Source organism: Eptesicus fuscus, chromosome 7, assembly GCF_027574615.1.
Source record: "Eptesicus fuscus isolate TK198812 chromosome 7, DD_ASM_mEF_20220401, whole genome shotgun sequence".
NCBI classification, from domain to species: Eukaryota; Metazoa; Chordata; class Mammalia; order Chiroptera; family Vespertilionidae; genus Eptesicus; species Eptesicus fuscus.
In genome coordinates, this window is record NC_072479.1 from 71,178,773 (window position 1) to 71,205,148 (window position 26,376).

The 26,376-nt window shown below is 45.8% G+C and overlaps 1 protein-coding gene across 2 annotated transcripts in view; it reads left to right on the top strand.

Annotated features, from left to right (window-relative positions):
- The window catches only part of TMTC1 (transmembrane O-mannosyltransferase targeting cadherins 1), a 234,987-nt gene that overhangs the window by 99,547 nt on the left and 109,064 nt on the right, over positions 1 to 26,376 (top strand). For both annotated transcript variants that reach the window (XM_028144115.2, XM_054719184.1), the window contains exons 6-7: positions 21,615 to 21,696; positions 21,972 to 22,075. In XM_028144115.2, coding sequence (XP_027999916.1) covers positions 21,615 to 21,696; positions 21,972 to 22,075 — 186 coding nt within the window. The remainder of the gene's footprint in view (positions 1 to 21,614; positions 21,697 to 21,971; positions 22,076 to 26,376) is intronic.

A 26,376-nucleotide genomic window follows, 5' to 3' on the forward strand; every position in this document is an offset into this window, starting at 1 on the left:
TCTCAAATTCTTTGGAAGCAAAGCCTAGACATCATAGCACTTCAGGTATACATATGTCAATAAAACATTAAAATAAAAGGATTCTTCTTTTAAATACAACGTTAATAGCACTGTTGTATCTAATAGAACACATTCTTAATATTATCAGATAGCTAATTAATCAATCCATTGCCCGTTTTTCATATTTTTTCACCTGTTTGTTCTAGAGAGAATACAAATAATGTCTATATATAGCAATTGGTTAACATGTTTTTAAAATCAGAATTATTCCATAAGTTCTCCCTTTTTATGCTACTATTTTTTTTTCTCTCAAAGATAAACACAGCCATGCTTTAAAGCAGTGAAAACAGATTTTATTCAGCCACTACTGATGGTAGGGCACTCCATTCCAATTTGTGCAGAGGTGATTGGGCGTTTTAAAGGGAGAGTGAGGTAGGGAGGGGGAGAGAATGGAGACTCAAGTGGAAAATGACAAGGGGTTGGTCAGCGTAAATGTGATTAGGCTGGTGTGTCTGCAAGCTGGCAATTACTGAAGTGAGGCTTGTGACCTCCCACAGACTGGAAGACAGAGGCCCTGTCCTTTCTGACAATTACTTTAAAAGGAATGGCTTTCAGATCCTGGAGAAAGACACCCCCTGGCTTGTAGGAGACAAATATACATCTCAAAAGGACTGAGGAAGGATTTACAATTATGAACCCTTTTTAGTAAATGCTCCAAGAAAGGGAATGGGGCCTATCCTCAGGAGTTAACTGGAACCAAACAGTGAATCCTTTGGACAGCCCTCCCTGAGCTTTTCTAGAGGAGAACTCAACAGGGGGCTGGGTCATTCCAGGAACTAGGCTGGAGGCTGCTAGAAGCCGTGCTGAAGTTGGTCATGCCTCTTAGTTGGAATGCAGTGTTCATACTGAGCTTATGCATTCTCACTTTTGCTGAGGGTTTTGCTTTTTTTTTTTTTTTTTTTGTCCTTTGAAACTTCCTACAGTCTGTATTTTGGTGCCTTCACTTCCATGATGTCAGTTGATATGTTCTTCTGTCTGCTGTATTTCTTGTAAATTGATAGCTAGATCTGTAACGCCCGGAACGCTGGCCACACTCACAAAGCACCAAGAGACGTTCTCATGCAAAAAGCAAAGGGTTTATTGGTACAGGCATGCCCGGTCCCACAACATACTCTGAACACAGAGCAGAGGTTGTGGGCCCCGAAGCAGGGTTTGAGCACAGGTTAAATACACTTTAGGGGGCAGGGTCTTTCCATTTTACAACCCGGTAACTTTCCACTGTGGTTTTCTGCTTCCTGGAACAATTAAGACAATTAAGTCTGTTGACATACAAACATTTTTCTTTAGGTATACACAAGCTCTTGGTATCGGTTCCCCCCAGCTATAGATGGCTATCTGGTTTCTATCTCAACATTCTTGGCTGATTTGTTCTAATTGTCTTCAACTGACCTTATCTTCAACTGACCTCAGGCCCTTACTGAAATGCTGGCTTTGATGATTTTACAACTCTTCAGATCTAGAGATTTGATTGCATTTGGGCTTTTCATATATATACTAGAGGCCCGGTGCACGAAATTCGTGCACGGAGGGGGGTTGTCCCTCAGCCCAGCCTATACCCTCTCCAATCTGGGACCGCTCGAGAGATGTCCGACTGCCCGTTTAGGCAGTCAGACATCCCTCTCATAATCCAGGACTGCTGTCTCCCAACTGCTTGCCTGCCTGCCTTCCTGATTGCCCCTAACTGCTTCTGCCTGCCAGCCTGATCACCCCCTAATCACTCCCATGCCAGCTTGTTTGCCCCCAACTTCCCTCCTCTGCTGGCCTGGTCACCCCTAACTGCCCTCTCCTGCAGGGTTGATCACCTCCAACTGCCCTCCCTTGCAGGCCTAGTCCCTCTCAACTGCCCTCCCTTGCAGGCCTGGTCCCTCTCAACTGCCCTCTCTTACAGGCAGGGTGCCTCCCAACTACCCTCCCTTTCAGGCCGGGTGCCTCCCCACTGCCCTCTCCTGCTGGCCATCTTGTGGTGGCCATCTTGTGTCCACATGGGGGCAGGATCTTTGACCACATGGGGGCAGCTATATTGTGTGTTGCAGTGATGATCAATCTGCATAGTTCTCTTTTATTAGATAGGATAGAGGCCTGGTACAGGGGTGGGGGCCAGCTGGTTTGCCCTGAAGGGCGTCCCTGATCAGGGTGGGGTTCCCTTGGGGCGTGGGGCGGCCTGAGCGAGGGGCCTGTGGTGGTTTGCAGGTGGGCCACACCCCCTGGGATGCAAGCAGAGACCCTGGTATCTGGAATTTATTTTCCTTCTACAATTGAAACTTTGTAGCCTGGAGCAGAGCCAAGCCTGGGGCTCCCTCCGAGGCCCGAATCCATTTGTGTTGGGGTTATAATTGAAACTTTGTTGCCTTGAGCGGGTGGGCCCGGCCAGGGTGTGCGTAAAGCCTTGCTACCCCTGTTGCTCGCGGCAACCCTGGCCTGCTCTCTCAAGCTCCATTCTGCCGCCATTTGTTTGAATTTTTTTACCTTCTATAATTGAAACTTTGTAGCTTGAGTGGAGGCTTAGGCCTGCAACGGCTGGCAGAAAGCTTGGCTTCCTCTGTTACCTAGGGAACCTTGCTCTCTGTGGCTGTAGCCATCTTGGTTTGGGTTAATTTGCATACTCGCTGTGATTGGATGGTGGGCGTGGCTTGTGGGTGTGTCGGAGGTATGGTCAATTTGCATATTTGTCTATTATTAGATTAGATTTGTATTGATTTCAGAGCGATAAGGAGAGAAATAGAAACAACAATAATGAGAATCACCAACCGGCCACCTCCTGCACGCCCCCCACTGGGGATCAAGCCCACAATCCGGGCATGTGCCCTGATAGGGAATTGAACCGTGACTTCCTGGTTCATAGGTTGACACTCAACCACTGAGCCATTCCAGCTGGGCTGGGCTTTCGATTTTTGACAAGTATACTTCATCAATGGTGGTGTATACTTCCAGGAAGAAGTAAATAATTCTGATTGTTTTTCTTTTTCTGAAGTGAGCTGTCATATGCCTAGATTCACTATTTCAGTTGTTACAGAAGACCAAAGAAATACCAAGCACGCTTCCTAGAGAAAGGGAGGGACCCCGTTTATTAACCCTAGTGAACTCCGGAAATAATTTCCAAATCAGAGTGAAGAAACATGCAGAGGGCTTTACTTTTATAACCTTCTGGGGTCTTTGTCTTGCAGATATGGTTCCGCCCCTTTTTGTGGGCTTACAGGAAGGCCCCCAGGTGTTGGGGGTCCCCAGGTCATATCCGATAATCTGTCCTGGGGCCAGCGATAATGACCCTCTTACCACCAGGGCATTGTTCACAGTTTTTATGGCCTGACACGCCTTGCAAGACCAGTTTCCTCCTCAAGTAGGGAGGGAAAAATTGTGCTAGTCTAATTCTATCATTCTCTCTTCATTTATTGGATAGAATATATATCAAAACAAACATTTCTTCATGAAATATTTGGTTACCCTGGGGGTCCAGTTTATATATATATATAGACAACACAGGACAAATGCTTGATTCTTTTGCTTTATTTGCTAGTTTTATTCTTATTGATACTCAAATGTTTATCTTTGGTTAGTAGAAGCATTGCTGATGGAAATAGGATTATTTCACAGAGTCATAGGAAATGGATTTGGGAGACCCATGGGTAAGAAGACTTGAAGCACAGTGGCAAGATTTATTGGAGTGAAAACAAAGGCTTGTCCTCAGGAGCCCGATGTCTCTCCCATGACCAGGTGGCTCAGCTCTGTCTCACTGGGTAAGAAGGCCTGGGCCTGGAGAACACAGTGCCCACCAGGCAGGTCAGGACCCAGAACTGTCATGCCCTCACATTGGGCATCGTTAGTCCAGCATAGTTAGTCTCTGCTCCCAGCTGCGCTCTGGCCCAATTAGTGCCATGCGTCAGCCCAGGCTTGCATGGCTTATGGAGGAGAAAGCGCTCAAACAAACAAGCAAGTCCTGAGCTTTTGTTAATCTTTGGTTATATCTCGTTGGGTTTGGGAAGGGGTAAGCTTTCTTTCAAACTAACCAATCTTCTTCCTAATTCTTTGGTGGCATGTGCTGTGCCCGCCCCCTATCCAAACCTTTTCCTGGATCTTCGGGGTTTTCATGCCCTTATTCTATCCGGTGTTTTTCCCAGATTTTTCCAGGCTAGCCTCCTCCCCTTTATGTTGCCATTTTGGCTTCTGTGCATGCCTCAAAAGCTCTGCTTCGTCATCTGGCTTTTACCACACATGGACTTACCTGCCCATACAGCAGTCTTGGCTCTACCCTCTATGCTCAGCAAAATAAATTTCCCCCATTGTTTTATCCTTCCCTCGGTAACCCCAGCTAAGGAGCCAGTTGTCCCACAGGGAGATTGGAAAGCTGGCCTGGGGGATTAGTGTCCTTTGTGACTGTCCCCTGGGGAGTCTGTGAATGCTATAGTTTCCTGGTTAATCACACTTAACATCTGATTCCCTTTGCTGCCCATTTTCTCCTTCCCTTTATTAATAACTAGTTAGCTACCTATGCTAACGGAAGCACATACAGGGCACGCTGTACAGTATTAGTTATTAAACTCTTGTTTCTTTCTGTCCTCTTTAGTTACTTTTATAAAATGATGCTATACAGAATACCTTATACAGTAGGTCCTCGGGTTACGTCGGAGATCCGTTCCTACGGCGCGAGATAACGTGATTTTCGCCGTAAGTCGGACCCCACCTACATAAGCACCTACGTCACTCACATGGAGCACATACACAGCAGTAACGAAGTGAAACAGTAAAAAAATTTAAAAGAAAGATAACAATTCCTGACCTTTACTTGTGGTAAATAAATAATAAAAAACATAAAGCACATATGTACATACGTCGAAATTATGGAACTTTTTTTTTAATATAAATAAATGGGAGATGGCAACGTAACCATGAAAGGATGTACGTCGAGTCCGACATAACCTGAGGACTATCTGTATTGGCTTATACAAATCGAGAAGATTTAGTAGACAGATACAATGTGTGGGTGAGAAAATTCTAGTTCTCATGTTTTCAGAATTAGCAGGCTCAACCAATTAGTAGATATCTTCCACCAGAGAAACACTTGCTTTTGATTAAATTCTTATGTATGAGAAATAGCAAGGCACAGATCTGGAGGGGTGGGTGTGTCCAGGACAAGAAAAAGAAACTATCTTTCTCCTTGAGTTTTGTAGACAATGGCATGCAGGGTGACCATCTCCTTCTATTTTTCCAGGACTTGCCCAGTTTTGACACTGAAAGACCCATATCCCAGCAAGCTCCTCAGTACTAGGCAGACTGGACTGGCTGGTCACCTTTGATGAAGATCCAGTCTCTTATATGAAAATCTCTAAGGTCCGGAAACTTTAGAGTGGAAACATTTCAGAGGACTTTCTTTTGGGCTTGAGTTCAGTTTAGCACAGGAAAATGCGTTTCTTAAAATAACAATCTCAAATTGGGCCTTGATGCCAGTGGGGTTTATAAAGTAGTGTTGTTAAGACTTACATGATTAGGATTTTTTAAATTTAGTTTGATGAATTAAATGCTTACTGTGAAAAACATTGTGCTGAGTCTGCAATGAAAACTCAGCTGAGTTAAGACAGAAACAAACGCTATTCTTCACGTGACAGTTAAGTTACTTTGCACAGGGTTTGCTGACTGGAAATACAGCAACACTGTGTTAGTGTGCCAGTGAGAAAGTGAAATGGGCTGCAAAGAAAATGGGAATGTTAGATTAAACAAGTTGCTGTGAAAGTCATTAGGACAATGAAGCTCTAGTGGGTATTAAATACTGTCACGCTGCTTAACAACAGGGATACATTCCAAAACATGCATCATTAGGCAAATTCTTCATTGTACATCATAGAGTGCACTTACACAAACCTAGATGGTCTAGCCTACAACACACCTAGGCTACATGGCATAGCCTACTGCTCTGAGGCTATAAACCTGTACAGCGTGTTTTCTGAAAACAAAACAAAACATGAGATTCAGTCAAGCACAAGAGAAATGATGCAATCAAAAACCTGGGTAAACACGACATGTGTGAGGCTGCTGCCAGCATAACATGGCCTATTGTCTGACAGAAAACATTTTTTGCTGTAAAGAAATAGTACATTCTAAAATAATGATAAAAAGTATAGTATAGTAAACACATAAACCGGTAACATAGTTGTCTATTATCATTATCAAGTATTATGTACTACACATAATTGTACGTGCTATACTTTTATACCCCTGGCAGCAAATTAGGTTTGTTTACACCAACATCCCCACAAACAGATGAGTGATGCATTGCACTACAACATTACGATGACCACAATGCAACAGGCTGTAGGATTTTGTTGGCTCCATTATAATCTTACTAGAGGCCCGGTGCATGAAATTCGTGCACTGGGGAGGGTGTCCCTCAGCCCAGCTTGCACCCTCTCTAATATGGGACCCCTCGGGGGATGTCCAACTGCAGGATTAGGCCCGATTCCTGGAATCGGGCCTAATCCTGCAGTTGGACATCCTTCTCACAATCCGGGACTGCTGGCTCCTCACCGCTCACCTACCTGCCTGATTGCCCCCAAACTGCTTCCTTGCTGGCCTGATTGACCCCTAACTGCTCCTCTGTGGGCCTGATTGCCCCCAAATACCCTCCCCTGCTGGCCTGATCACCCCCAAGGCTTTTATTAGTATAGATATGACCCTGCACAGAAAATTTTACTAACCCTGCTTTACAATAAGGGCTTGACGATTGAATCATTAGGACCAGACACCAAGATTTCCTTTCTTTAAATAGTGGAGGGAATACTTATCTTGTCTTTAAGTTGCCCGGAAATTAAAATGAGATAATGACTTAGAAAAGTATAAAAGCATCACATAAAGACAACTGTCTTTTTAATGAAGTGGCAAAATGAAAAACACTTTTTATTCTCCCCTTCCTTCCTTTACAGCTTTTATTTAATCTTTGAAATTCATAAAAATTTCACTCCAATTTTCATTTCTTTACATTCAACATTATTTTGTATTGGTTTCAGGTTTTATATTAGTTACAGAATAGTGGTTAGACAATCATATACTTTACAAAGTGTTCCCCGATATTTCTAGTACCCACCTGGCATCATACCATCATTACAACACTACTGACTATATTCCCTATTTAAGTGACAATGGGTTTACAGGTTCCTTTCAATCTTTCTTTTGTGTTTTTTTGTCCTTCCTTTTCTTTCTCACTTCTTCCCTCATTTTCTTTATATAGTATCTCAATTGGCCATCAAAGCTCAGTGAAGGCACTGGGACACGCTTCATCCATTTTACAGACCAGGAAACTGAGGCCAATTCCAGTTGGCTGTGGAACTTGACTCAGGAAGCCCTCAGAGCACACAGGAAGCCCTCAGAGCCATGCTCTTTGCGCTTCCTAAGGGGCAGCGGCCCAGCAAACAGAACAAACCTTCCAGTCAGGCGTCCCAGCCTCTTTCTCAAGCACCTCTTCATTGTGGATGCTCCACATTCTTTCCTCTCCCCCCATTCTTTACTGCCCCCCCTTCTCCGAAGCAGGTGGAAGGCTTCCCACTCACTGCCTAGGCATGCTCTGCTATGGGGCAGGGTGTAGCGAGCTTGCTTTTGGGTGAAGGCAGGAGCAGGAGTCACTGCCTCTGAAGTGTGAAGGCCACCTGAGCGAGGCCCATTAGCACTGGGAGCTTCTCTGAATCACGTCAGTCAGTCCAGTACCCTGCAGTGCAGCACCCCTTCACTGAGGTGGCTCCACCCCTCAACCCCCGCCTCAGGGGTGAGGGTCCTTGCCCCTCGGCCAGGAGTCCTTCCATGCCCCTTGATCCCTGGCTGGGCCCACCCACGTCTTGGGGGCACTGCAGAACCTCTGTCTCTCTGCAGATAAAGCAGATCCCTGCCCTAGGTCTCTGCAAAGCTATGAATCTGTGGCCAGAGGCCTGGTCTGGGAATCAGCAACCACATGCCTGCAATGTTCCCAGGGACCCTGGGAGCGGCTGGGCAAGTCCTGCCACGCCCCCCCCGTGGCGATCGCGGCCTGGATCACCCACGGAGCGCCCAGCTGGGCCCGGCCACGCCCCCCGGGTGGCGATCGCCACCTGGATCACTGCGGGAGCGCCCGGCTGTGCCCGGCCACGCCCCCCCGGGTGGCGATCACTGCCTGGATCATGGATTACCGCGGGAGCGCCATGCTGGGCCCGGCCACGCCCCCCGTGTGGCGAAGGCCACCTGGATCACCCGTGGAGAGCCCGGCTGTGCCCGGGCACGCCCTCCCGGGTGGCGATCGCTGCCTGGATCACCGCGGGAGCGCCATGCTGGGCCCGGCCACGCCCCCCCGGGTGGCGATCGCCGCCTGGATCACCGCGGGAGCGCCCGGCTGGGCCCGGCCACGCCCCCCCGGGTGGCCATCGCTGCCTGGATCACCTCGGGAGCGCCATGCTGGGCCCGGCCACGCCCCCCGGGTGGCGATCGCCGCCTGGATAACCCGCGGAGCGCCCGGCTGTGCCCGGCCACGACCCCCCGGTGGCGATCGCTGCCTGGATTACCCGCGGAGCGCCTGGCTGTGCCCGTCCACGCCCCCCCGGTGGCGATCGCAGCCTGGATTACCCGCGGAGCGCCCGGCTGTGCCCGGCCACGCCCCCCCAGTGGCGATCGCCGCCTGGATCACCGGGGGAGCGCCATGCTGTGCCCGGCCACGCCCCCCCCCCCCGGTGGCGATCGCCGCCTGGATCTCCCGCGGAGCGCCCGGCTGTGCCCGGCCACGCCCCCCCGGGTGGCGATCACCGCCTGGATCACCCGCGGAGAGCCCGGCTGGGCCCGGCCACGCCCCCCCGGGTGGCGATCGCCGCCTGGATCACCCGCGGAGCGCCCGGCTGTGCCCGGCCACGCCCCCCCGGTGGCGATCGCTGCCTGGATCACCGCGGGAGCGCCATGCTGGGCCCGGCCACGCCCCCCGGGTGGCGATCGCCGCCTGGATCACCCGCGGAGAGCCCGGCTGGGCCCGGCCACGCCCCCCCGGGTGGCGATCGCCGCCTGGATCACCCGCAGAGAGCCCGGCTGTGCCCGGCCACGCCCCCCGGGTTGCGATCGCCGCCTGGATCACCCGCGGAGCGCCCGGCTGGGCCCGGCCACGCCCCCCGGGTGGCGATCGCTGCCTGGATCACCGCGGGAGCGCCATGCTGTGCCCGGCCACGCCCCCCCCGGGTGGCGATCGCCGCCTGGATCACCCGCGGAGCGCCCGGCTGTGCCCGGCCACGCCCCCCCGGGTGGCGATCACCGCCTGGATCACCCGCGGAGAGCCCGGCTGGGCCCGGCCACGACCCCCCGGGTGGCGATCGCCGCCTGGATCACCCGCGGAGCGCCCGGCTGTGCCCGGCCACGCCCCCCGGGTGGCGATCGCTGCCTGGATCACCGTGGGAGCGCCATGCTGTGCCCGGCCACGCCCCCCCCGGGTGGCGATCGCCGCCTGGATCACCCGCGGAGCGCCCGGCTGTGCCCGGCCACGCCCCCCCGGGTGGCGATCACTGCCTGGATCACCCGCGGAGAGCCCTGCTGGGCCCGGCCACGACCCCCGGGTGGCGATCGCCGCCTGGATCACCCGCGGAGCGCCCGGCTGGGCCCGGCCACGCCCCCCGGGTGGCGATCGCCGCCTGGATCACCCGTGGAGCGCCCGGCTGGGCCCCCGGGTGGCGATCGCCGCCTGGATCACCGCGGGAGCGCCCGGCTGTGCCCGGCCACGCCCCCCGGGTGGCGATCGCCGCCTGGATCACCCGCTGAGAGCCCGGCTGTGCCCGGCCACGCCCCCCGGGTGGCGATCGCTGCCTGGATCACCCGCTGAGAGCCCGGCTGTGCCCGGCCACGCCCCCCGTGGCGATCGCCGCCTGGATCACCCGCGGAGCGCCCGGCTGTGCCCGGCCACGCCCCCCCGGGTGGCGATCGCTGCCTGGATCACCGCGGGAGCGCCATGCTGGGCCCGGCCACGCTCCCCGGGTGGCGATAGCCGCCTGGATCACCCGCGGAGCTCCCGGCTGGGCCCGGCCACGCCCCCCCGGGTGGCGATCGCCGCCTGGATCACCCGCAGAGCGCCCGGCTGTGCCCGGCCACGCCCCCCCAGGTGGCGATCGCCGCCTGGATCACCCGCGGAGCACCCGGCTGGGCCCGGCCACGCCCCCCCCGGGTGGCGATCGCCGCCTGGATCACCCACGGAGCGCCAGGTTGTGCCCGGCCACGCCCCCCGGGTGGCCATCCCCGCCTGGATCACCGCGGGAGCGCCATGCTGTGCCCAGCCACGCCCCCCATGGCGATCATGCGGAGGACCCCCGGAACTAAGAGGATTGGGCGCCGCCATCTTGGTCTTCTCAACAGCCGGAAAGGCCACCTGGAGTCCCGCCCCCAGCCTCTCGCAGGCCCAATCATGGGCATAGCGGAGGTGCGGTCAATTTGCATGTTTGTCTATTATTAGGTAGGATTATTAGGTAGGATGGGACCACCGTTTTACATGTGGTTCATGATTGACAGAAATCTTATGTGGTGCATGACTGGTAATAATGGGTCAGGGATGTTGCTGTCCTACCATAGGAAGTAGAAACAAGTGTGGGCATGGGGCATGGTGGGTGCATGATGTTTGAGTCAGGGCATCTTTTGCTCTTTTGGATGAATGGGGGAAAGTCCCCCCTTCTTCGGGGCAGATACAGCCAACTAGCTCCCAGGCTTGAGGGTGTTGAACAGAGCAGGGGCTGGATTCCATCCCTTAGAGGTCACGTCTATTCCAGCTCCTCAGGCGGCTCCTGTGTGCAGGCACAACCTGCGCTACACATTTGAGTATCTTAACTTGAGTGTCTGAGCTGAATTAAAGGAATCCAGTGAGCAAGAAAAATGGTGACAGCCAAATTAAAGCTTTGCCTTCTAGGAAAATATTTTGTTCTCTTTCCCTTCCCCTTCCAGGAAGGAGGGAGCTGATAGAGGCTGAGAGAGAGCAAGTCCTTTTTCTATCCTGGTCCTAGTTGACTTCCTTTACTCATTTACTAGTGTGTGTGTGTGCATCCTTGCACCGTAAAGGCTATAAGCCATAGGTTTTTAGTGTTTTCAACAGATGGTGGTCCCTGTTCTAAGAATGGCTGACTTTTGATGCTTTAACGGGCTGGGCGCTGTGTTAATTACTTACACACCTTGTCTCATTTCAATCCTATCAACAACCTTGGAAGGTAAACATTAGGAGGTATCTGAGACCCAGGGAGATTGGAATCTCCCCAAAGTAAGATTCTTGTAGGGAAAGTGAATTTTAAAGGGGCTTGGCAAGATGGTGCAGGAATGACCCCTCCCCACTTTCTGATCTTTTGCAGCTTTGATGGTCAGCCGCTCCCCCACCTTTTTTGGGTGCCAGGAAATGGGCTGCTCTCTGGGCCAGGGAAAGGTTTCTCTTCTTCAGCATCGATGTCGCTTGTATCCCTGTGAACGGTGCTGTACTTTCTTAGGCCACCACCTCTGCTGCAGGCCTTTGACCCTAGTGGCCAGCACTGCAGAGAGGTGATGTATTTGGGAGGAGCCCAGGTCTGCCGGAAGCCCAGGCCCCCAAATGTCCTCCTCGGCCTCTGCGTGAACTCAGTGCATGAAACCATAAGTGTTTGAGAGCTTCTGGGTGGACTGTCTGTTGTGAGTTGCTACAGAGCATGTGCATGAGGACTATCCAGGGCCCTAGACTGGAGAAAACTGGTTGGGAGCATGTGGCTTTGTAAAGATTTAGGTGAGTCTTCTCCTCTCTGTGCCCTAACTCTAAGCTGCCTGGATCTGTAGCATAAGACTCCAGCCTAAGTTCCTCCACCCAGTAACAAGCCTAAAAGTGAATGGAGAGAGACTGAGCTGGGCCAGCTGGCCTGCATTCCACATGGATGCAGCACGTGGATGGGGAAAGGGTGCTGCCCTGGACCACGAAGTGACCTCTCCCACTAGTAGTGGTGGCCTACTCTGTGTCCTGGGTACTGACCATAAGGTCTGAAAATCCTAAAGAGCAGGTTGGAGGTGAGACTTTTGGACTATTAGGGTCCATGGCAAGCTCCCAAATACCTCACAATGGCATGTTGATTATTTTGAATTTAAGTTACTTGAAAAGCAAACAGTGCAAGGTGATGGAAGGAGACTTGACTTGGGGTGGTGAACACACCATATAATATGCAAATGATGTATTATAAAATTACTAGTAGCCCGTTTGCACGAAGATTCGTGCAATAGACCTTCATTCACCTGGCTGCCTGCACCAGTTTTCTGCCGGCACCGGGGACCGAGGCCTTGGCTGTGGCCACCGCCTTCTGCCTTCTTTCAGGGTCGGGGCTTGGCCCCAGGCGGTGGCCTTGGGATCGGCAGCACCCAGCGTCCCTGCTACCGATTGCAGGAGCCGACCCCCAGTGGTCTCCTGTGATCGGCACAGGCTCCCCGCTGGCACCCAAGGCCGGGAAAGCCTCAGGCGGCTTTCCCGGCCTTGGGCTCCGCCACACCCCAACGTCCCTGCAATGGTTTCCTGGTGGGCGTGGCTTGGTTGGTGGGCGTGGCTTGGGCGTAGCGAAGGTGCGGTCAATTTGCATATTTGTCTATTATAAGGTAAGATATGCTGAAACCTATATTTTATTAACTTATGTCATCCCAATAAATTCAAGGGGAAAAAAGGGTACACTGATCCTCCTTTATCTCCCTGAATGTAGGAAATAAATCTGTCTGGTGAAAGGTACCCTCCTTCCTTTGGGGGAGATGGAGCTGGAGCTGGGACAGACATCCCTAGAGCCAGAGTTAAGAATTCAAGGCTGAAAAGCCTATACTATAAACAAACCTTATTACTTCTTTCCTAAATACTGCCCAAACCCTAACTTTGCTTAGATTACTTACCTAAAGAGTACTGAAATCTAAATTTCTTTGTCCTGTCGAATCATCATAAATTTGTTGTTTCTTTGTCTAAACAGTATACAAAGCTGCCTGCTTTGATCATTTCTCCGAGCATCGTTTTTTTATTTCCCAGGTGCACATATTAAATTGGATTTTCCTCCTGTTAATTTTGTCTTGTGTCAGTTTTATTATCAGTCCAGTCATAATAACTCAAGAGAGGTTGAGGGGGGCATTTCCCTCTCCTCCACAGTATCTGTAGGGCCCTAGTGACAAGGGTAACACCAGGTAAGGACTGGGGCAGGCTTAGGGGAAAAGGACGTGTCTGGGGAAAGATCCCTTTGCCCATATGTGGCTTAGGAAACAGGAGACAAAATCGACATCAGTCATATTTAGGGATATTCTACTGCTGTTCAAGTTTAGAGGATTTTGAAGCTCTAGTTTAATGTCAATTCCTTTATTTAGATTTCAGACGCTTGACTAAAGCACTGTGAGGAGTGGACCAGGTACAGGAATGGGGGCTGCCTCTGGTGTGTGCTAGGAGCTCTCATTGTCCAAGGTGGGCTGTGCTCAGTCCAGCCCCTGTGCCTACGCCAGGCCCTGTGCAGCTGCCTGTGTGGTTAACATGCAGAAATGCCACTTCATAAATAATCTATGTTCACACTGTGCTGAATAAACCAGTTCCATTTTACTTTTATGCTGTATAGAGTAGTGCTTGCTTTGGTTTTGGATTTGGGTCTTACCTCTGACACTGGCAGATCCTGAGTAATCTACCTTAAGCCTCCTTCACAAGATGGGGACAAGGAAGTGAAACGGGAAACTTGGACTGGAATGCGTTTGTGTTCCTCTGGGCAGGATGGTTCCCGGGCTCTTGTCTAGGTGGAGTCGAAGAATAAACCACGGATGAAAGATGGTATAGTAAACGGTGGAAACAAGCACAGCCTCCCACGTGGGGAGGGGGAAAGAGTCCCACTAAGTCCCTTTTCTCTACAGTTTATAAAGGCTGCAGATCTTAGTGCCTTGATATCCCCTCTGATTGGTCATTATAGCAACTTCAAAGCTTAACCCTCTCATGAGATATGTGAGGTTCTCCTCTTCTCCCTTATTGTTTCCCTATTCCTTTGGGCTTTCCTCTTACCTCTCTGAATGAGGGGCTTCCTTCCCTTTATTCTATAAATGTGTACCTTCTGCAGCTCAGCTCCCTTATTCTATGGAAATGTACTTTCTGCTGCTCTGTAGCCCTGTGCTTTTTCCCATGGACCCCTTAATTCCTAAAATTTCCTAAACCTGCCTATTTTACCCCTAAATACTCCTTTCACAAGTATGGACTCACAGTGCTGGTGTGAGGATTAAGTGAAAGTAAAAAGCTAATGTGCTTAGCACAGTGACTAGCACAAACTAAACGTATTAAATATTCCCTACTATTAATAATGAATTAAAACTTACCTGGAGCTGTTACTGACAGAAAGGGTGATATCACCAAAACTAAATTTCTGCTATTACATGTAGGAGGCATAAAAATTCCTTCTAAATTCATTGTAGAAGGAATATAAATTAGACCATCTGACTAAATTAATGAAGCTTAAACTCACTGACCTTTGACCACCGAAGGACCATGATCTTTTGCAAGTCAGTTAACATTTCTGTACTTTCTTTTTTTATCACCTGTAAATCTACCTGAGCTGTTTTGAATCCTTCCAATTCTAACTTGAGTTTTCAGAATAGCTAAGAGAACTGAAATTATATTCCCCTTTGCCTTCTCTGACTTTATTTCCAGCATTCTATGTGTGATAATCAAAGTAAATATTTCTTTGTAAGTAACATACTGAGTTAAGAGTTTAAAATTTCTCAGCAGAAATACTGACAGCCACAGAATGGGGTATTGAGAGTCAATTTGGGTTTCTGAGTAGATTGAACTGAGAAATGCATCCTTGTCTTAGAATTGTTAGCTCTTCCCTTCAGAATCTTCATTTAAATATCAAAGGAGACATCAAAGGTTGTTCTGCTCCTCTGTGGAATGCCTTTGGTTATTAAGATTTAGATGAAGCACTTTATAGGTTCAAGGAGAGTGCATTGAAGAGAGAACCCAACCCCACTTAAATTTCCTTTGTTGCTTTTGTTAAGCTTATTATCTTTTTCTAATGTAAGCTTTATCTTTGTTATTTGGTTCACTGAAATGTCTTTTTCTTGTGTTTCAAAGAGAAGCAGATTTCTGAATTCCTGTTCTAAAAAGCTTTGGATTCAACATTTTGTTCATAATTTGTGACTCTTTATTAATCTCCTTTATTACCTTCACAGAGCAGGAGAAATTAAATTACTAGGACTGATGTCTAGAAGGAATTTGGGATATAGCATTTTATAATTTATCAGTACAATGTTAAATAGTAATAACTCTTTGTGTCTGAGATGTTTGCCAGTGGAGCTGGTATTTGTGCAAAGTTTTGAGAGATTTTGAGAAGAGCTGGAAAGTGTAATATAATATCTTCATTGAAACCACCAAGATTTAAGGTAAGGGAAACAGTACCGTTCTTATTTTGGACCCTGGTATAGTACTGGAGGGTAAGGAAAACACAGAAAAACAAAGGGAGTTGATTTGTTAACGGCAAACTGCACCAGAATGTTAGACTTTAGTCCTTGAGTTTGGCTAAGAAAATAATCCTGAGCCAAGAAATTCAAATACTAGCAAAAGTTTATTCAGAAAGTCACATGGTGGGTAGGAGAAGTGAGCCGTGGAAGAAATGAGCCAGCTGGGCTGTGTGGACTCAGGAAATAAGTTACAGAGGCAAAGGAAGAGCTTCAGAGCATAGGATAAAGAAAGGCAAAGAAAATGGGCCTGAGGGAAGAAGAGGGGGGAAGGTGCTGGAGAGCTCCAGAGAGAGTGTGCCTTGGAAAAGAAGGGGGAGGGGAAAGGCATAGGCCTGTTCTTGAGGGAGAGGATGAGTGCCCTGGGTCCTTTGGCTTAAGGGCTTTTATCTGGAGGTTTTAGGGAGGCTCTCTCCCAATGGAATATTCTTCAGCTTTCCAGGTAAGGAATACGTCAGGGTCCTGCTCTCTATTCATTGGTTGGCACCAGAGCAGGGGATCATCAGTCATAGCACCTGGTTCTGAGGTCAGCCATGGTGTCACCCCACCTTGCCTTACTGCTTTTCTGGGCCCGGAGCTGAAACACAACTGAGGCCGACATGTTATCTCTAGGGCTTGTATGGGAGTCATATGAGGCTATTCTCTGGCCCCTTGTTCCTCCTTTAAAGGGGTCTAACTCACATCACTAGCAACATGCCAGGAGAGGAAAGGTCAGGGGAGGGTTCCAACTGCAAGACAGGGATAAGAAAGATGAGGGGGTCTAATCTGCATGACCAGCAAGGTGGTGAAGACACTGTACAGTGTACAGATGATGTGTTGTGAAGTTGTGCACCTGAAACCTGTATAATTTTGTTAACCAGTGTCACTTCAATAAATTCAATTTAAAAGGAAAATACAGCCCTAGCCTGTTTGGCTCGGTGGATAGAGCGTCAGCCTGCAGACTGAAGGGTCCCAGGTTCGATTCCGGTCAGGGGCACATGCCCAGGTTGTGGGTTGCGGCTCGGTCCCCAGTGGGGGGCGTGCGGGAGGCAGCCAATCGATGATTCTCTCTCATCGTTGATGTTTCTATCTCTCTCTCCCTCTTCCTTCCTCTCTGAAATCAATAAAAATATGTTTAAAAAAGGAAAATACATAAATAAAGCACATGACCAGCAATATGCTAGGGAAGGAAAGGTCACCCTGGGGGTGAGGTCCCTCCTTACATTTGTTTGTTGCTAGGCACCCAGGGCTCTTGGCCCTGGTGACTTCTGTACCTGGCCTATTGTTCCCACTTTGCTCATGTCTGTCTAACTGCCTACTGTATCATATTGGAAGCAGATGAATATTTTTAAAATTCTATTTTGTTCCTTAAGCATTTACTTACACACATTTCAAACCATACACACACACACACACACACACACACACACACACACACACACACACACACACACACACACACACACATATAAATTATCTATTGACACAATCATTCTGTGTTAACAAAGAAGTTAGGTGACTTAAAATAATATGCATTCATTTAACACTCAAGATCATGGGTTGGTGATCAAGGGAGGCTGATTGTCCTGGTCTCAGCTGAGACTTTTCAATTGGATTTGAGGCCTGAGTAGCTCTGGAGGTGAATTTAACGAAGAAGTCACATTTAGTTCTGATTATTTAAACATATGATCAACTGAAAAGGTGGATGTCAGAAAATTTGGGTTCAGAAAAGTAGAAAATTTGGGGTATGGAGATGCACAGGTTAGGGAATTTACTTTTGAGAATCTTGATGTGTTGCTTTTATTTGCCTAAAATCATAAATTGTTAAAAATGGAGAATTTTATAGTGCCAGTACACTTGTTTAAAAACAACGTGCAATTGACATCCTAGCTGGTGTGCTAAGTGGTTAGAGCATCACCCCACACAACCAAAGGGTCATGGGTTCGATTCCAGGTCAAGGGCATGTACCTGCGTTACAGGTTCATCCCCTGGTAGGGGCACATGCAGGAGGCAGCCAATCAATGTGTCTCTCTCTCTCTCATTGATGTCTCTGTTTCTCTTTCTCTCCCTTCCACTCTCTCTCTAAAAAAAAAAAATCAATGCAAAAATATCCTCAGGTGAGGATTAACTAACTAGCTAACTAACAAATAACTAAATAAATAAAATAAAAACAATATTAAGTTTATATACTGCATTGCCTTTATTCAGTGATTCATGAAATCAGGCAGCATCCCATCTAGTAATTCAATACAAAGGAGCTCCTAGGAGTTGTACGAAAGTGAAATACTTTTATAGGCAGAAGTGGGTGGGACAAGGACTTTGCTAACAAAGAATGGATTGTATGTGTCACCTTCCTTTAGAGGACTGCAGGGGTCTATCGGGCAGATTATCTCACCAGTGCTGACCAGATGGACTGATTTAAGATTCCACTCCTGGGGGTTGGGGAGAGGACTTGAAATTGTAATTAGCTTAGGCAGCATTAAGTCTTGGTTTGGTGACCTGGGCTTAGAACAAGTGACTCCAGTTTGGGTGTGTTGTCTCTATTTTAACAACCCAAATTAATGTTAAAACATTTTTAATTGCAATAATGTAGATGGGCCTTGAGGTTATTATGCTAAATGAAGTAAATCAGATGGAAAAAGACAGATACCAGCCCGGCCAGAGTGGCTCAGTGGTTGAGCATCGACCTAAGAATCAGGAGGTCACTGTCTGATTACAGGTCAAGCCACATGTCTGGGTTGTAGGCTTGATACCCAGTAGGGGGTGTGCAGGAAGCAGCCGATCAATGATTCTCGATTCTCTCTCATCATTGATGTTTCTATCTTTCTCCCTCTCCCTTCCTCTCTGAAAATCAATAAAAAAAAATACATTTAAAAAGAAAAACAAATGAACAAACAAAAGAAAAACAAGCTTATAGAGGCAGGCAACAGATTGGTGGTGAGCAGAAGGGAACAGGGATGGAGGAAGGGCAAAACAGGTAAAGAGGCTCAATTGATGGTGTTGAATGGAAACTGGACTTATGGTGGTGAGCATAACCTGAAACTGATATAATGTTATAAGCCAATATTACCTCAATAAAAATTAAATTACAAAACAAATAATATATTTTATATGCAACTGCAAATTATGAAGGGTCCACTCAAATGGGGACCAATTAATATTTGCTTTTTCCTAATCCCTTGGCATTTTTCTTTAAATTTTCAGCAGGTTTCTCTCTATTTTCTTCAGTTGTCATTTCTGATGTCATCATTTGGTGAAACATCTACACATCACAATAATGTATAACTGAAAGAGACAGTGAAACCATTTAGTCCAACACTCATTGATAAAGGGGGAAAAACAACAAAAGACGGAACGCCTGAGGACTTGTTCCAAGTCACGTAACAAATGAGTTGGAAGCACAAGAATAGAACCCTGGACGCTTGGTTCCCATCCGAGTGGTTCCCTCAGTGGTTTGGTTTTGTTGTTGGGATTTTCTCTAGCTTCCTGGGAAAATAAATCAGTGATGGCATTTGCATAGTGCCTTATAAGGCACCTCAGATATTTTAGCTTGTGTTTGAAATGAATAGCTGAGAGACTGATACAACAGTTAAGTATTGCTTCTAGTTTTTGAGGGTTTTTTTTATTTTTTATTTTTGGTCTCCTGCTCTGTAAAAAGGAATTACAATGTTCTGCCTCATAGACTTGTTGTAAGTGGTAAATAAGTTGCTACAATGTAATCACTCAGGCACATATTAATTATTTTCCATTTTTATCATTAATAATAATACTGTTATTATTTGTTTTTGTTGGGAGTTCAGGGAAGAAGAGGAAAGGATGCAGAGCGTTCAGCCCTGGGGTGCTCCCTGTCTGAGCTTAGGGATCTCAGCCTGACCTTGTGTTTATCAAAAAAAAAGGGGGCCAGGCCATTTTGGCTTATTTTGTTACTTAATATTGGTAAGCAACTAAAAACAGAAGACTTGAAAAGAGGTCATTTTTTTCCACCACTGCTCTCTGCATCATTCTAGGCTGTCATTGCTTCTGGATGCTGCATTTAAGAGTAAATTATTTGGTGCCTACAGGAGGTTAACATTCAAGGAAATGGAATTTCTCACGGAGGAAGAATTTCTAAACAAAAAGATACCTTATAAATATAACTCACTGAAATAACCATCATAGTGAACTTGAAGTGAAACAAACTATGAACTTACCAAAGTTTACCGTTGAAAAAAACCCTACACCCTGTGGTTTGTTGCTCTATAGAAAGGTAACCACTTCTAAGTTTTACACGGTGTTAAAATAAACCAGCTTCATGGAGAAATGAAGCTTCCCAAAGCAGAACAACCCAAGAAGTACTTTTTCCTTCAGATGTATTGCAACTCCAGCCTTCCCCAGCACCTTCTCCTCCCCACCCTGCCATTCCCCTCCCTGCAGCCATTTATCTCACAGAGGGCATGGCAGAAACATCCAGCGCTGGTCTCTGTTGAGTTATTCTGAAAATGATAGCCAGGGTAAAGGCAGAGCTGAGAGGACATGCTTAGCAGTGATTGCATCTTTTTTTGGAATCACAGACCAAGTTAACACTGAAGATCAAAGCCAAGGAATTTGCCTCAGAAAAACACACAGATGCAAACATACCGAAAACCTTGTGCGTTCAGGATGTGTGGGCTCCCGGAGCCTATTTTGGGACATTATTGATGCACCTGTGTGGTGGGAGTTGACAGGATTCCTGGCCTTGCTCCTTGCCAAGCTCTCTTTTGAGAGCTAAGGGAGAAGAAAGGATTTACATGTAGTGCTTGGGGATGGATCCAGTCCAGAGCTTGCTAAAAGCTGACTCTGGATGGTTTTTTGGGCTCCCCTTCTCTCCACTCATTAAATATGTGAAAGGTCAGATCCTCAGCTGTTTACCAACCAGGAGAGGAAAAGGGAAGAGACCTGCCCCTGAGTGACACTGTCACCTCCTTACAGTGCTATGTGGACACCTTTTTTTTTCATATGTCCAATCAAAGCAGAAGACTCATACATATTTTGATAGGAATTACCAAGGTGGACATTTCTTTGTGGTACTCACCCACTCAGGTTTTATAAAAGGGTCTCTGTCCTACAGAATAGTCCCATTGTGTAAGGAGACCTCATTCAAATGCAAATTTTAAGAGATTCTGGGGATAAGTTCTTAGAGGAGAAATTGGGCTTAAAATAGTCATGGAAGAAATGAAAGAGGGTAGGGGAAATAAGGATGAGTTGGTGCATGCTTGCTGGATGATGCTATTCAATTTGACTTTTTCCCCTCCATCCTGTACTTTAAAATATAGAAATGTGCATGTCGGTGAAAATGCCTTGCATTAGTTTTTGGCTTGGGGTTGTTAATAGGCCCCTCTTGCTTCCCTTTCATTATCTGTATTAAAACCACCTGATCACATGTGCTATCGGTGGATATATGGAGCTCTTATTTTGTTCAAGTGAGAGCTCTGTGGCAGATGCAGGGTCCACGCAAGTTCCTGCTCCACTAGAAGTTGACATTCTTATAATCTAGTTTGGTTCCAAAGGCCATAAGCAGGTGAGATCATCTGTTGCTTACGGGTGAGCTCTGATCCCACCACCGGTGGTTACTAAGTTAGTTACCTTGGATGAATGACTTAACCCCTCAGAGCCTTGGCATCCTCTGTTTTCAGAAGTAAAACATTTGTGAAATATTTTGTGAGTAGAAGACATTGCACTTCTCAAACTACGTGAAGTAGGCAAATAAACTCCAATTTTGTTTTAGGTCATCCCTGTGACCAGTGTAACAACAGAATGCCTGGGTTATTGGGATTAGATGGGATAGTAATATTTACAGCTAACAGTACTACTAGGCCCTGTTCTACATATTATCTCGTTTATTCCTCACAACCCTTCTGTGAAGTAGATACTATTATTATTCCCCCCCTTTTATCAGTGAGAAAAATAGATGTGCATAGAGGTTAAGAAACTTGCCCAAAGTCTTCCAGCCAGGAAGCACCAGGGCTCAGGGACTGAAACCCAAACCCAAGTGGTCTGGCCCCAGAAGCCACACTCCTAGCTTCGGTCTTTTCCAGCCCTTTTCAGAGCTGCAGCATCGTCAGACTGAAAGGAGAACTTTAAAGTGTGGTGGACTCTGACACATATTTAAGATTTTTTTTTTTTTTTTTCTGTTTCAGGTATCTGACTGCAAGCAGTAATAGAAATTTCCTGCTTACCATGCGGCCATTCTTAAAAAGGGCCATTTTGGTCATAAGTTATGTAAGTATATATACGCTTTTGAATTATCTGCTAAGGGATGTTTCACTTTAACATGGCTCAGAGGCATGATCCAGATTATTTAATAGAATCAGCAGTAGATTCTAATACCTTGACCTTAGGATCCAAGAGTTAACATGCCATAAATGCTACAAAGCATTAGAAGGCACATGTGAAAGAATTCTACAGACATGTGAACACCATGACACAGACAGTGTGAATGAACTGCAGTATTTTACAAGCAATGCTTTTCTTACCAAATCTTCTTTTCCCTGAAGGTGATTGTTGTGTTGTACTTCCGCCTGTGGATAATGGGAGGATCAATGCCCCTCTTTTCAGAGCAAGATAATCCAGCTTCATTCTCCCCTTACATTCTCACAAGGTCAGTAGAAATACATTTTTTTAAACTTTACTGAGTATTAATTAAATTGATTTGTAATCTTAAATGGTAAATTGGATTTTAAAGAAAGGAAGGTTGTGTTCTTATTCAGGTTGTAGGGAGAAAAGAAACTACTATTCATACATTTGGAATTCTTTTCAACCAATGGCTCTATTTTGTTATATTGTTGCTATTGTTCTCATAATGGCATATATGTGTTTATTCAACAAGCAGTTTATTGACTACTAATCATCAATGATAAATATCTATTAAGTGGCCCATTTGGCAACTTACAGAACAATGCACAGTGTAGCATTGAGCTTGATTGGACATCATAACTATTTTTAAGATTAAAATGAGTGGAGAAGTTGAAAGTAGCAAACAGAAATGAACAAAAACTTTTGTTACGATACACCTAATTATATCTTACTCTTTGTCTTTAAGAGATTTAGAGGTATTGGATCAAGAGGGGATGTTGATCAGTGGATCTGGTTCATTGAGAAGAATTTAATTCCTTATCTCTTCAGTCTGCTGTGATGTTCTTCTGAGGCTTTCAGATATAATTATATTTCACAATTTTAATATCTTTCTTCAGGATATAGTGTTGCTATAATGTTTAAACATTAACATGCCCTCTTCTTAACTGTTCATAGTTTCATATACTTAACATCTAATATTATTTTCATAAGAGTAACCTTCAATTTTGGCAGGTTTGCAATGACATATAAATCTTAAATGAAAGCTTGATTTGTAGAGACATTTATATTTGGGTTTACTCATATCTCTTAGGGACAACAGATTGTTGGACTTGCTGTGTTTGTGGGGTTTTTTTGCCAGGCAGTAATCTTTGTTTTATTTCACTCATTTACCTTATATGTTTTAATTGGTAAACTTCTAACTTTCTTGGCCTTTCGTATTTTTCTTTATTGTTCCTAAAGACTATTTTCCACTCAAAAAGGATACTTTCACATTTGATTAAACCATTTTAATAGATATTATGTCACAATTGTTTTCATTACTTACAACATATTTTAAAAATCTTGAATATACCTTCAGAAATCATATGGTATTCAACCTCTATTGTCGGCTTATCCCTTGGAGGCAGTTTAGTCTTATAAATTGCTGTTTACAGCTTATATTTTTCAAAATGTTGTTTAATTAAACCTTTAATTAAGATTGGCATCTCTAACTCAGATTTTTGTTAATGCTGCAATCTACTTGTCCTTTTTAGGCATCTCTCACTGGCTTTCAGAATCTCCAGGGCTCCTTGTCTGGACATTTTTAGCTCATTGATAAATTGTTTCAGTTTCTGTAGCTCCTTAAATAGCTACTTTCTGCTTTTAAGAGAAAAAACAGCTTGGCCAGATCCTCTTTCTTGCTTAATGGCTCCATTTGCTTTAGCTTTGGGTTGGGTTTCCTCCAAGCTTTCTGGCCTCCTGAATTTGAGCATGTATTCTTATCTCTGTAGTTAGATGCAGCTTGTTCCCTGAATTGTCAGTCTCCAAAAGCCAAGATGCAGTCAAAGAAACAGATGGGCGAGAACAAGAACAGACTACTCTCAACTCACCAACCAATTATTTCGTTGATATCTTCTGTTATCAGTAAACATGTGTCTGGCCCCAGGTCCGTGGTGTCAGGACGAGGTGCCCTTCTATCTGTACTGTCAGGGAGGGGACAGGGCGAATAAAATTCTTTGGTGGAACCTCTGGCAAAATTAGGATGTTGGACCAGTCATTTGTCAAGTTCTGCCTTTTACTTCCAAGGCATACATGTACAGTTTTTAGAGGGGTCTGACACACATTTTATCTAGGACTTTCTGTCTATAAATCCATCTAAGGCAATTCCAACAATATAAAGCTACAGAGACCTTGTATGCATAACCCATGGACATAGACAAAAGGGTGCTGAAGGCCTCAGGTAGGGGCTGGGGGCGGGCAGTGGGGGAAAAAGAGAACATGTAATACTTTCAACGATAAAGAATTATTTTTTAAAAAGATATAGAATAGCCGGGACCGGTTTGGCTCAGTGGATAGAGCGTCGGTCTGCGGACTGAGGGGTCCCAGGTTCGATTACGGTCAAGGGCATGTACATTGGTTGCGGGCACATGCCCCAGTGGGGGGTGTGCAGGAGGCGGCTGGTCGATGTTTCTCTCTCATTGATGTTTCTGGCTCTCTGTCCCTCTCCCTTCCTCTCTGTGGAAAAATCAATAAAATATATTTTTAAAAAAAGATATAGAATAGAATATCCTATTACAACTTTATATTCTTCCTCTCCTTTCCTTAAACAAAACAACGTTTTTATTCCTGTGTTTTGTACTTAAAATACACAGATACCCAGGGACATTTCAGTACAGTTGTTATATGTGGAGTTTCACATTTCTCTAAGATGGCAGCACTATAGTTCACTCTTTCCAGCATCCAGAAAATTGTCTTCAATTCCTTTCCCGAATAAGGTTTCTACTCTGCTTGCATAAATTATTTGACCTCTGTTAAGCTGATGATTCTTAAATTGGATTACCTTGGTCTGTTTCCTAGTTCTGTTGTTGTTTCTTTCTTCCTCATCAACTGTGATTTAGCTATGATTTGGCAGCTCTGTGAGTCCGTCTTTACTAATCACAGATTTGTCATTCAGCTCTGTCACTCTGTCTCATAAATACTTTATCTCTTTTATTGGATGTATAAATCCAAACAACTTTTATAGCATCTTTGCTTCTGTCCTTCAAGTATTACTATATCTTCTTTTTTTTTTAATTATTATTTTTTTATAATTTCTTTATTGATTAAGGTATCACATATTTGTCTTCATCCCCCCATTCCCATCCCACACCCCTCCCCACACATGCCCCCACCCCCCTGTTGTCCTTAACCGCTGGTTAGGCTCATATACCTGCACACAAGTCCTTTGGTTGATCTCTCCCTTTTACCCCCACCCTCCCCTACCCTCCCTCTGAGGCCCGACAGTCTGATCCATGCCTCCTTGTTTCTGGGTCTGTTCTTGTTTATCCGTCTATGTTGTTCATTATTTCCCCTAGATGAGTGAGATCATGTGGTATCAGAAATACACTTATAAGAACCGAAAATGAGACAAGCAATAATGGTTATGCTGTCAGGCAAATGAATCAATCTGTAGTGAGTTTCTTTCTGGGCCAACAGTTCTTTTGAGACCCAATTTCAATGTCCAACAGTTCCTTGTGTGTACATGTCAGCAATGACATTTCAGTTCTGGATGGTGGACAAATGGTGGTAATGCAGGTCCGACTCTCTCTGGTTTGGTCCTGGGCAACCTGCAGTGATGCACAGCTGCTAACTGCTAGTATGGCAAGGCCACATCAGCATCTTCCATCTCTGGACTGCTTCTCTTCTGTCTTCATGGCTGGAGTAGTCCTGTCGATTCCTCTCTGTTGCTGGAATCCACATGGTCTCGGAGTTGTTTTCTGAAAATATACAATCATATTCTCGACCAAAAGTTAATAAAGGAATATTTTCTATAAATTTGACTTGGGATCCTATTTCATTTTTTGCCCAAATGATGTTCCTCTGGCTTGTTTTGACACCTTGTGTGTTTTTCATGGGTGTCTTGCTTTTAGCCTTACTATATCTTCTTTTAAAGTATGTTTAGTAAATTACTCTATTAATACTATAGTTACTAATTAATATAGTTTAAAAATTCTAATAACTTTTAAAGAGTAGCTTGGTCAAGTTTTACTTTGTTTCATATGATTTCTTCTGACTTTAGTTCTGAAATTCTTTGCCAACACTAGTCTTTGATAATATTTTTGTTTGTTTGTCTTAATTATAGCCATATGAGTGGGAGTAAAATGGTATCTCATTGTAGCTTTGATTTGCATTTCCTGAATAGCTAATGATCTTCAGCATCTCTTCATGGGCATATTGACCATGTCTATATTGTCTTTGGAGAAATGTCTATTCAGATCTCTTGTCCAGTTTTGAATTGGGCTATTTGTTATTTTATTATTGAGTTATAACAGTTTTTGTATCTTCTAGATATATATCCTTTATTAGATATATGCTTTATAACATTTTCTACTTTTCTGTGAATTGTTTCACTTTCTTGATGGTGTCTTTAAAGCACAGCATTTTTTTTCATTTTGGCGAACATCAATGATAAGAGAGAATCAGGAATCGAACCCTGACCTCCTGATTCATAGGTTAATGCTCAACCACTGAGACACGCCTGCCAGGCGAGAGAATCTTTATTTGACAAGCAGCCTAAGTGAGTCTGGAGGGTGGTGTGTGTCACTCTTTCTGAAATGCTCAGGTATAAACTGTGTCCTCTGTGGCCAA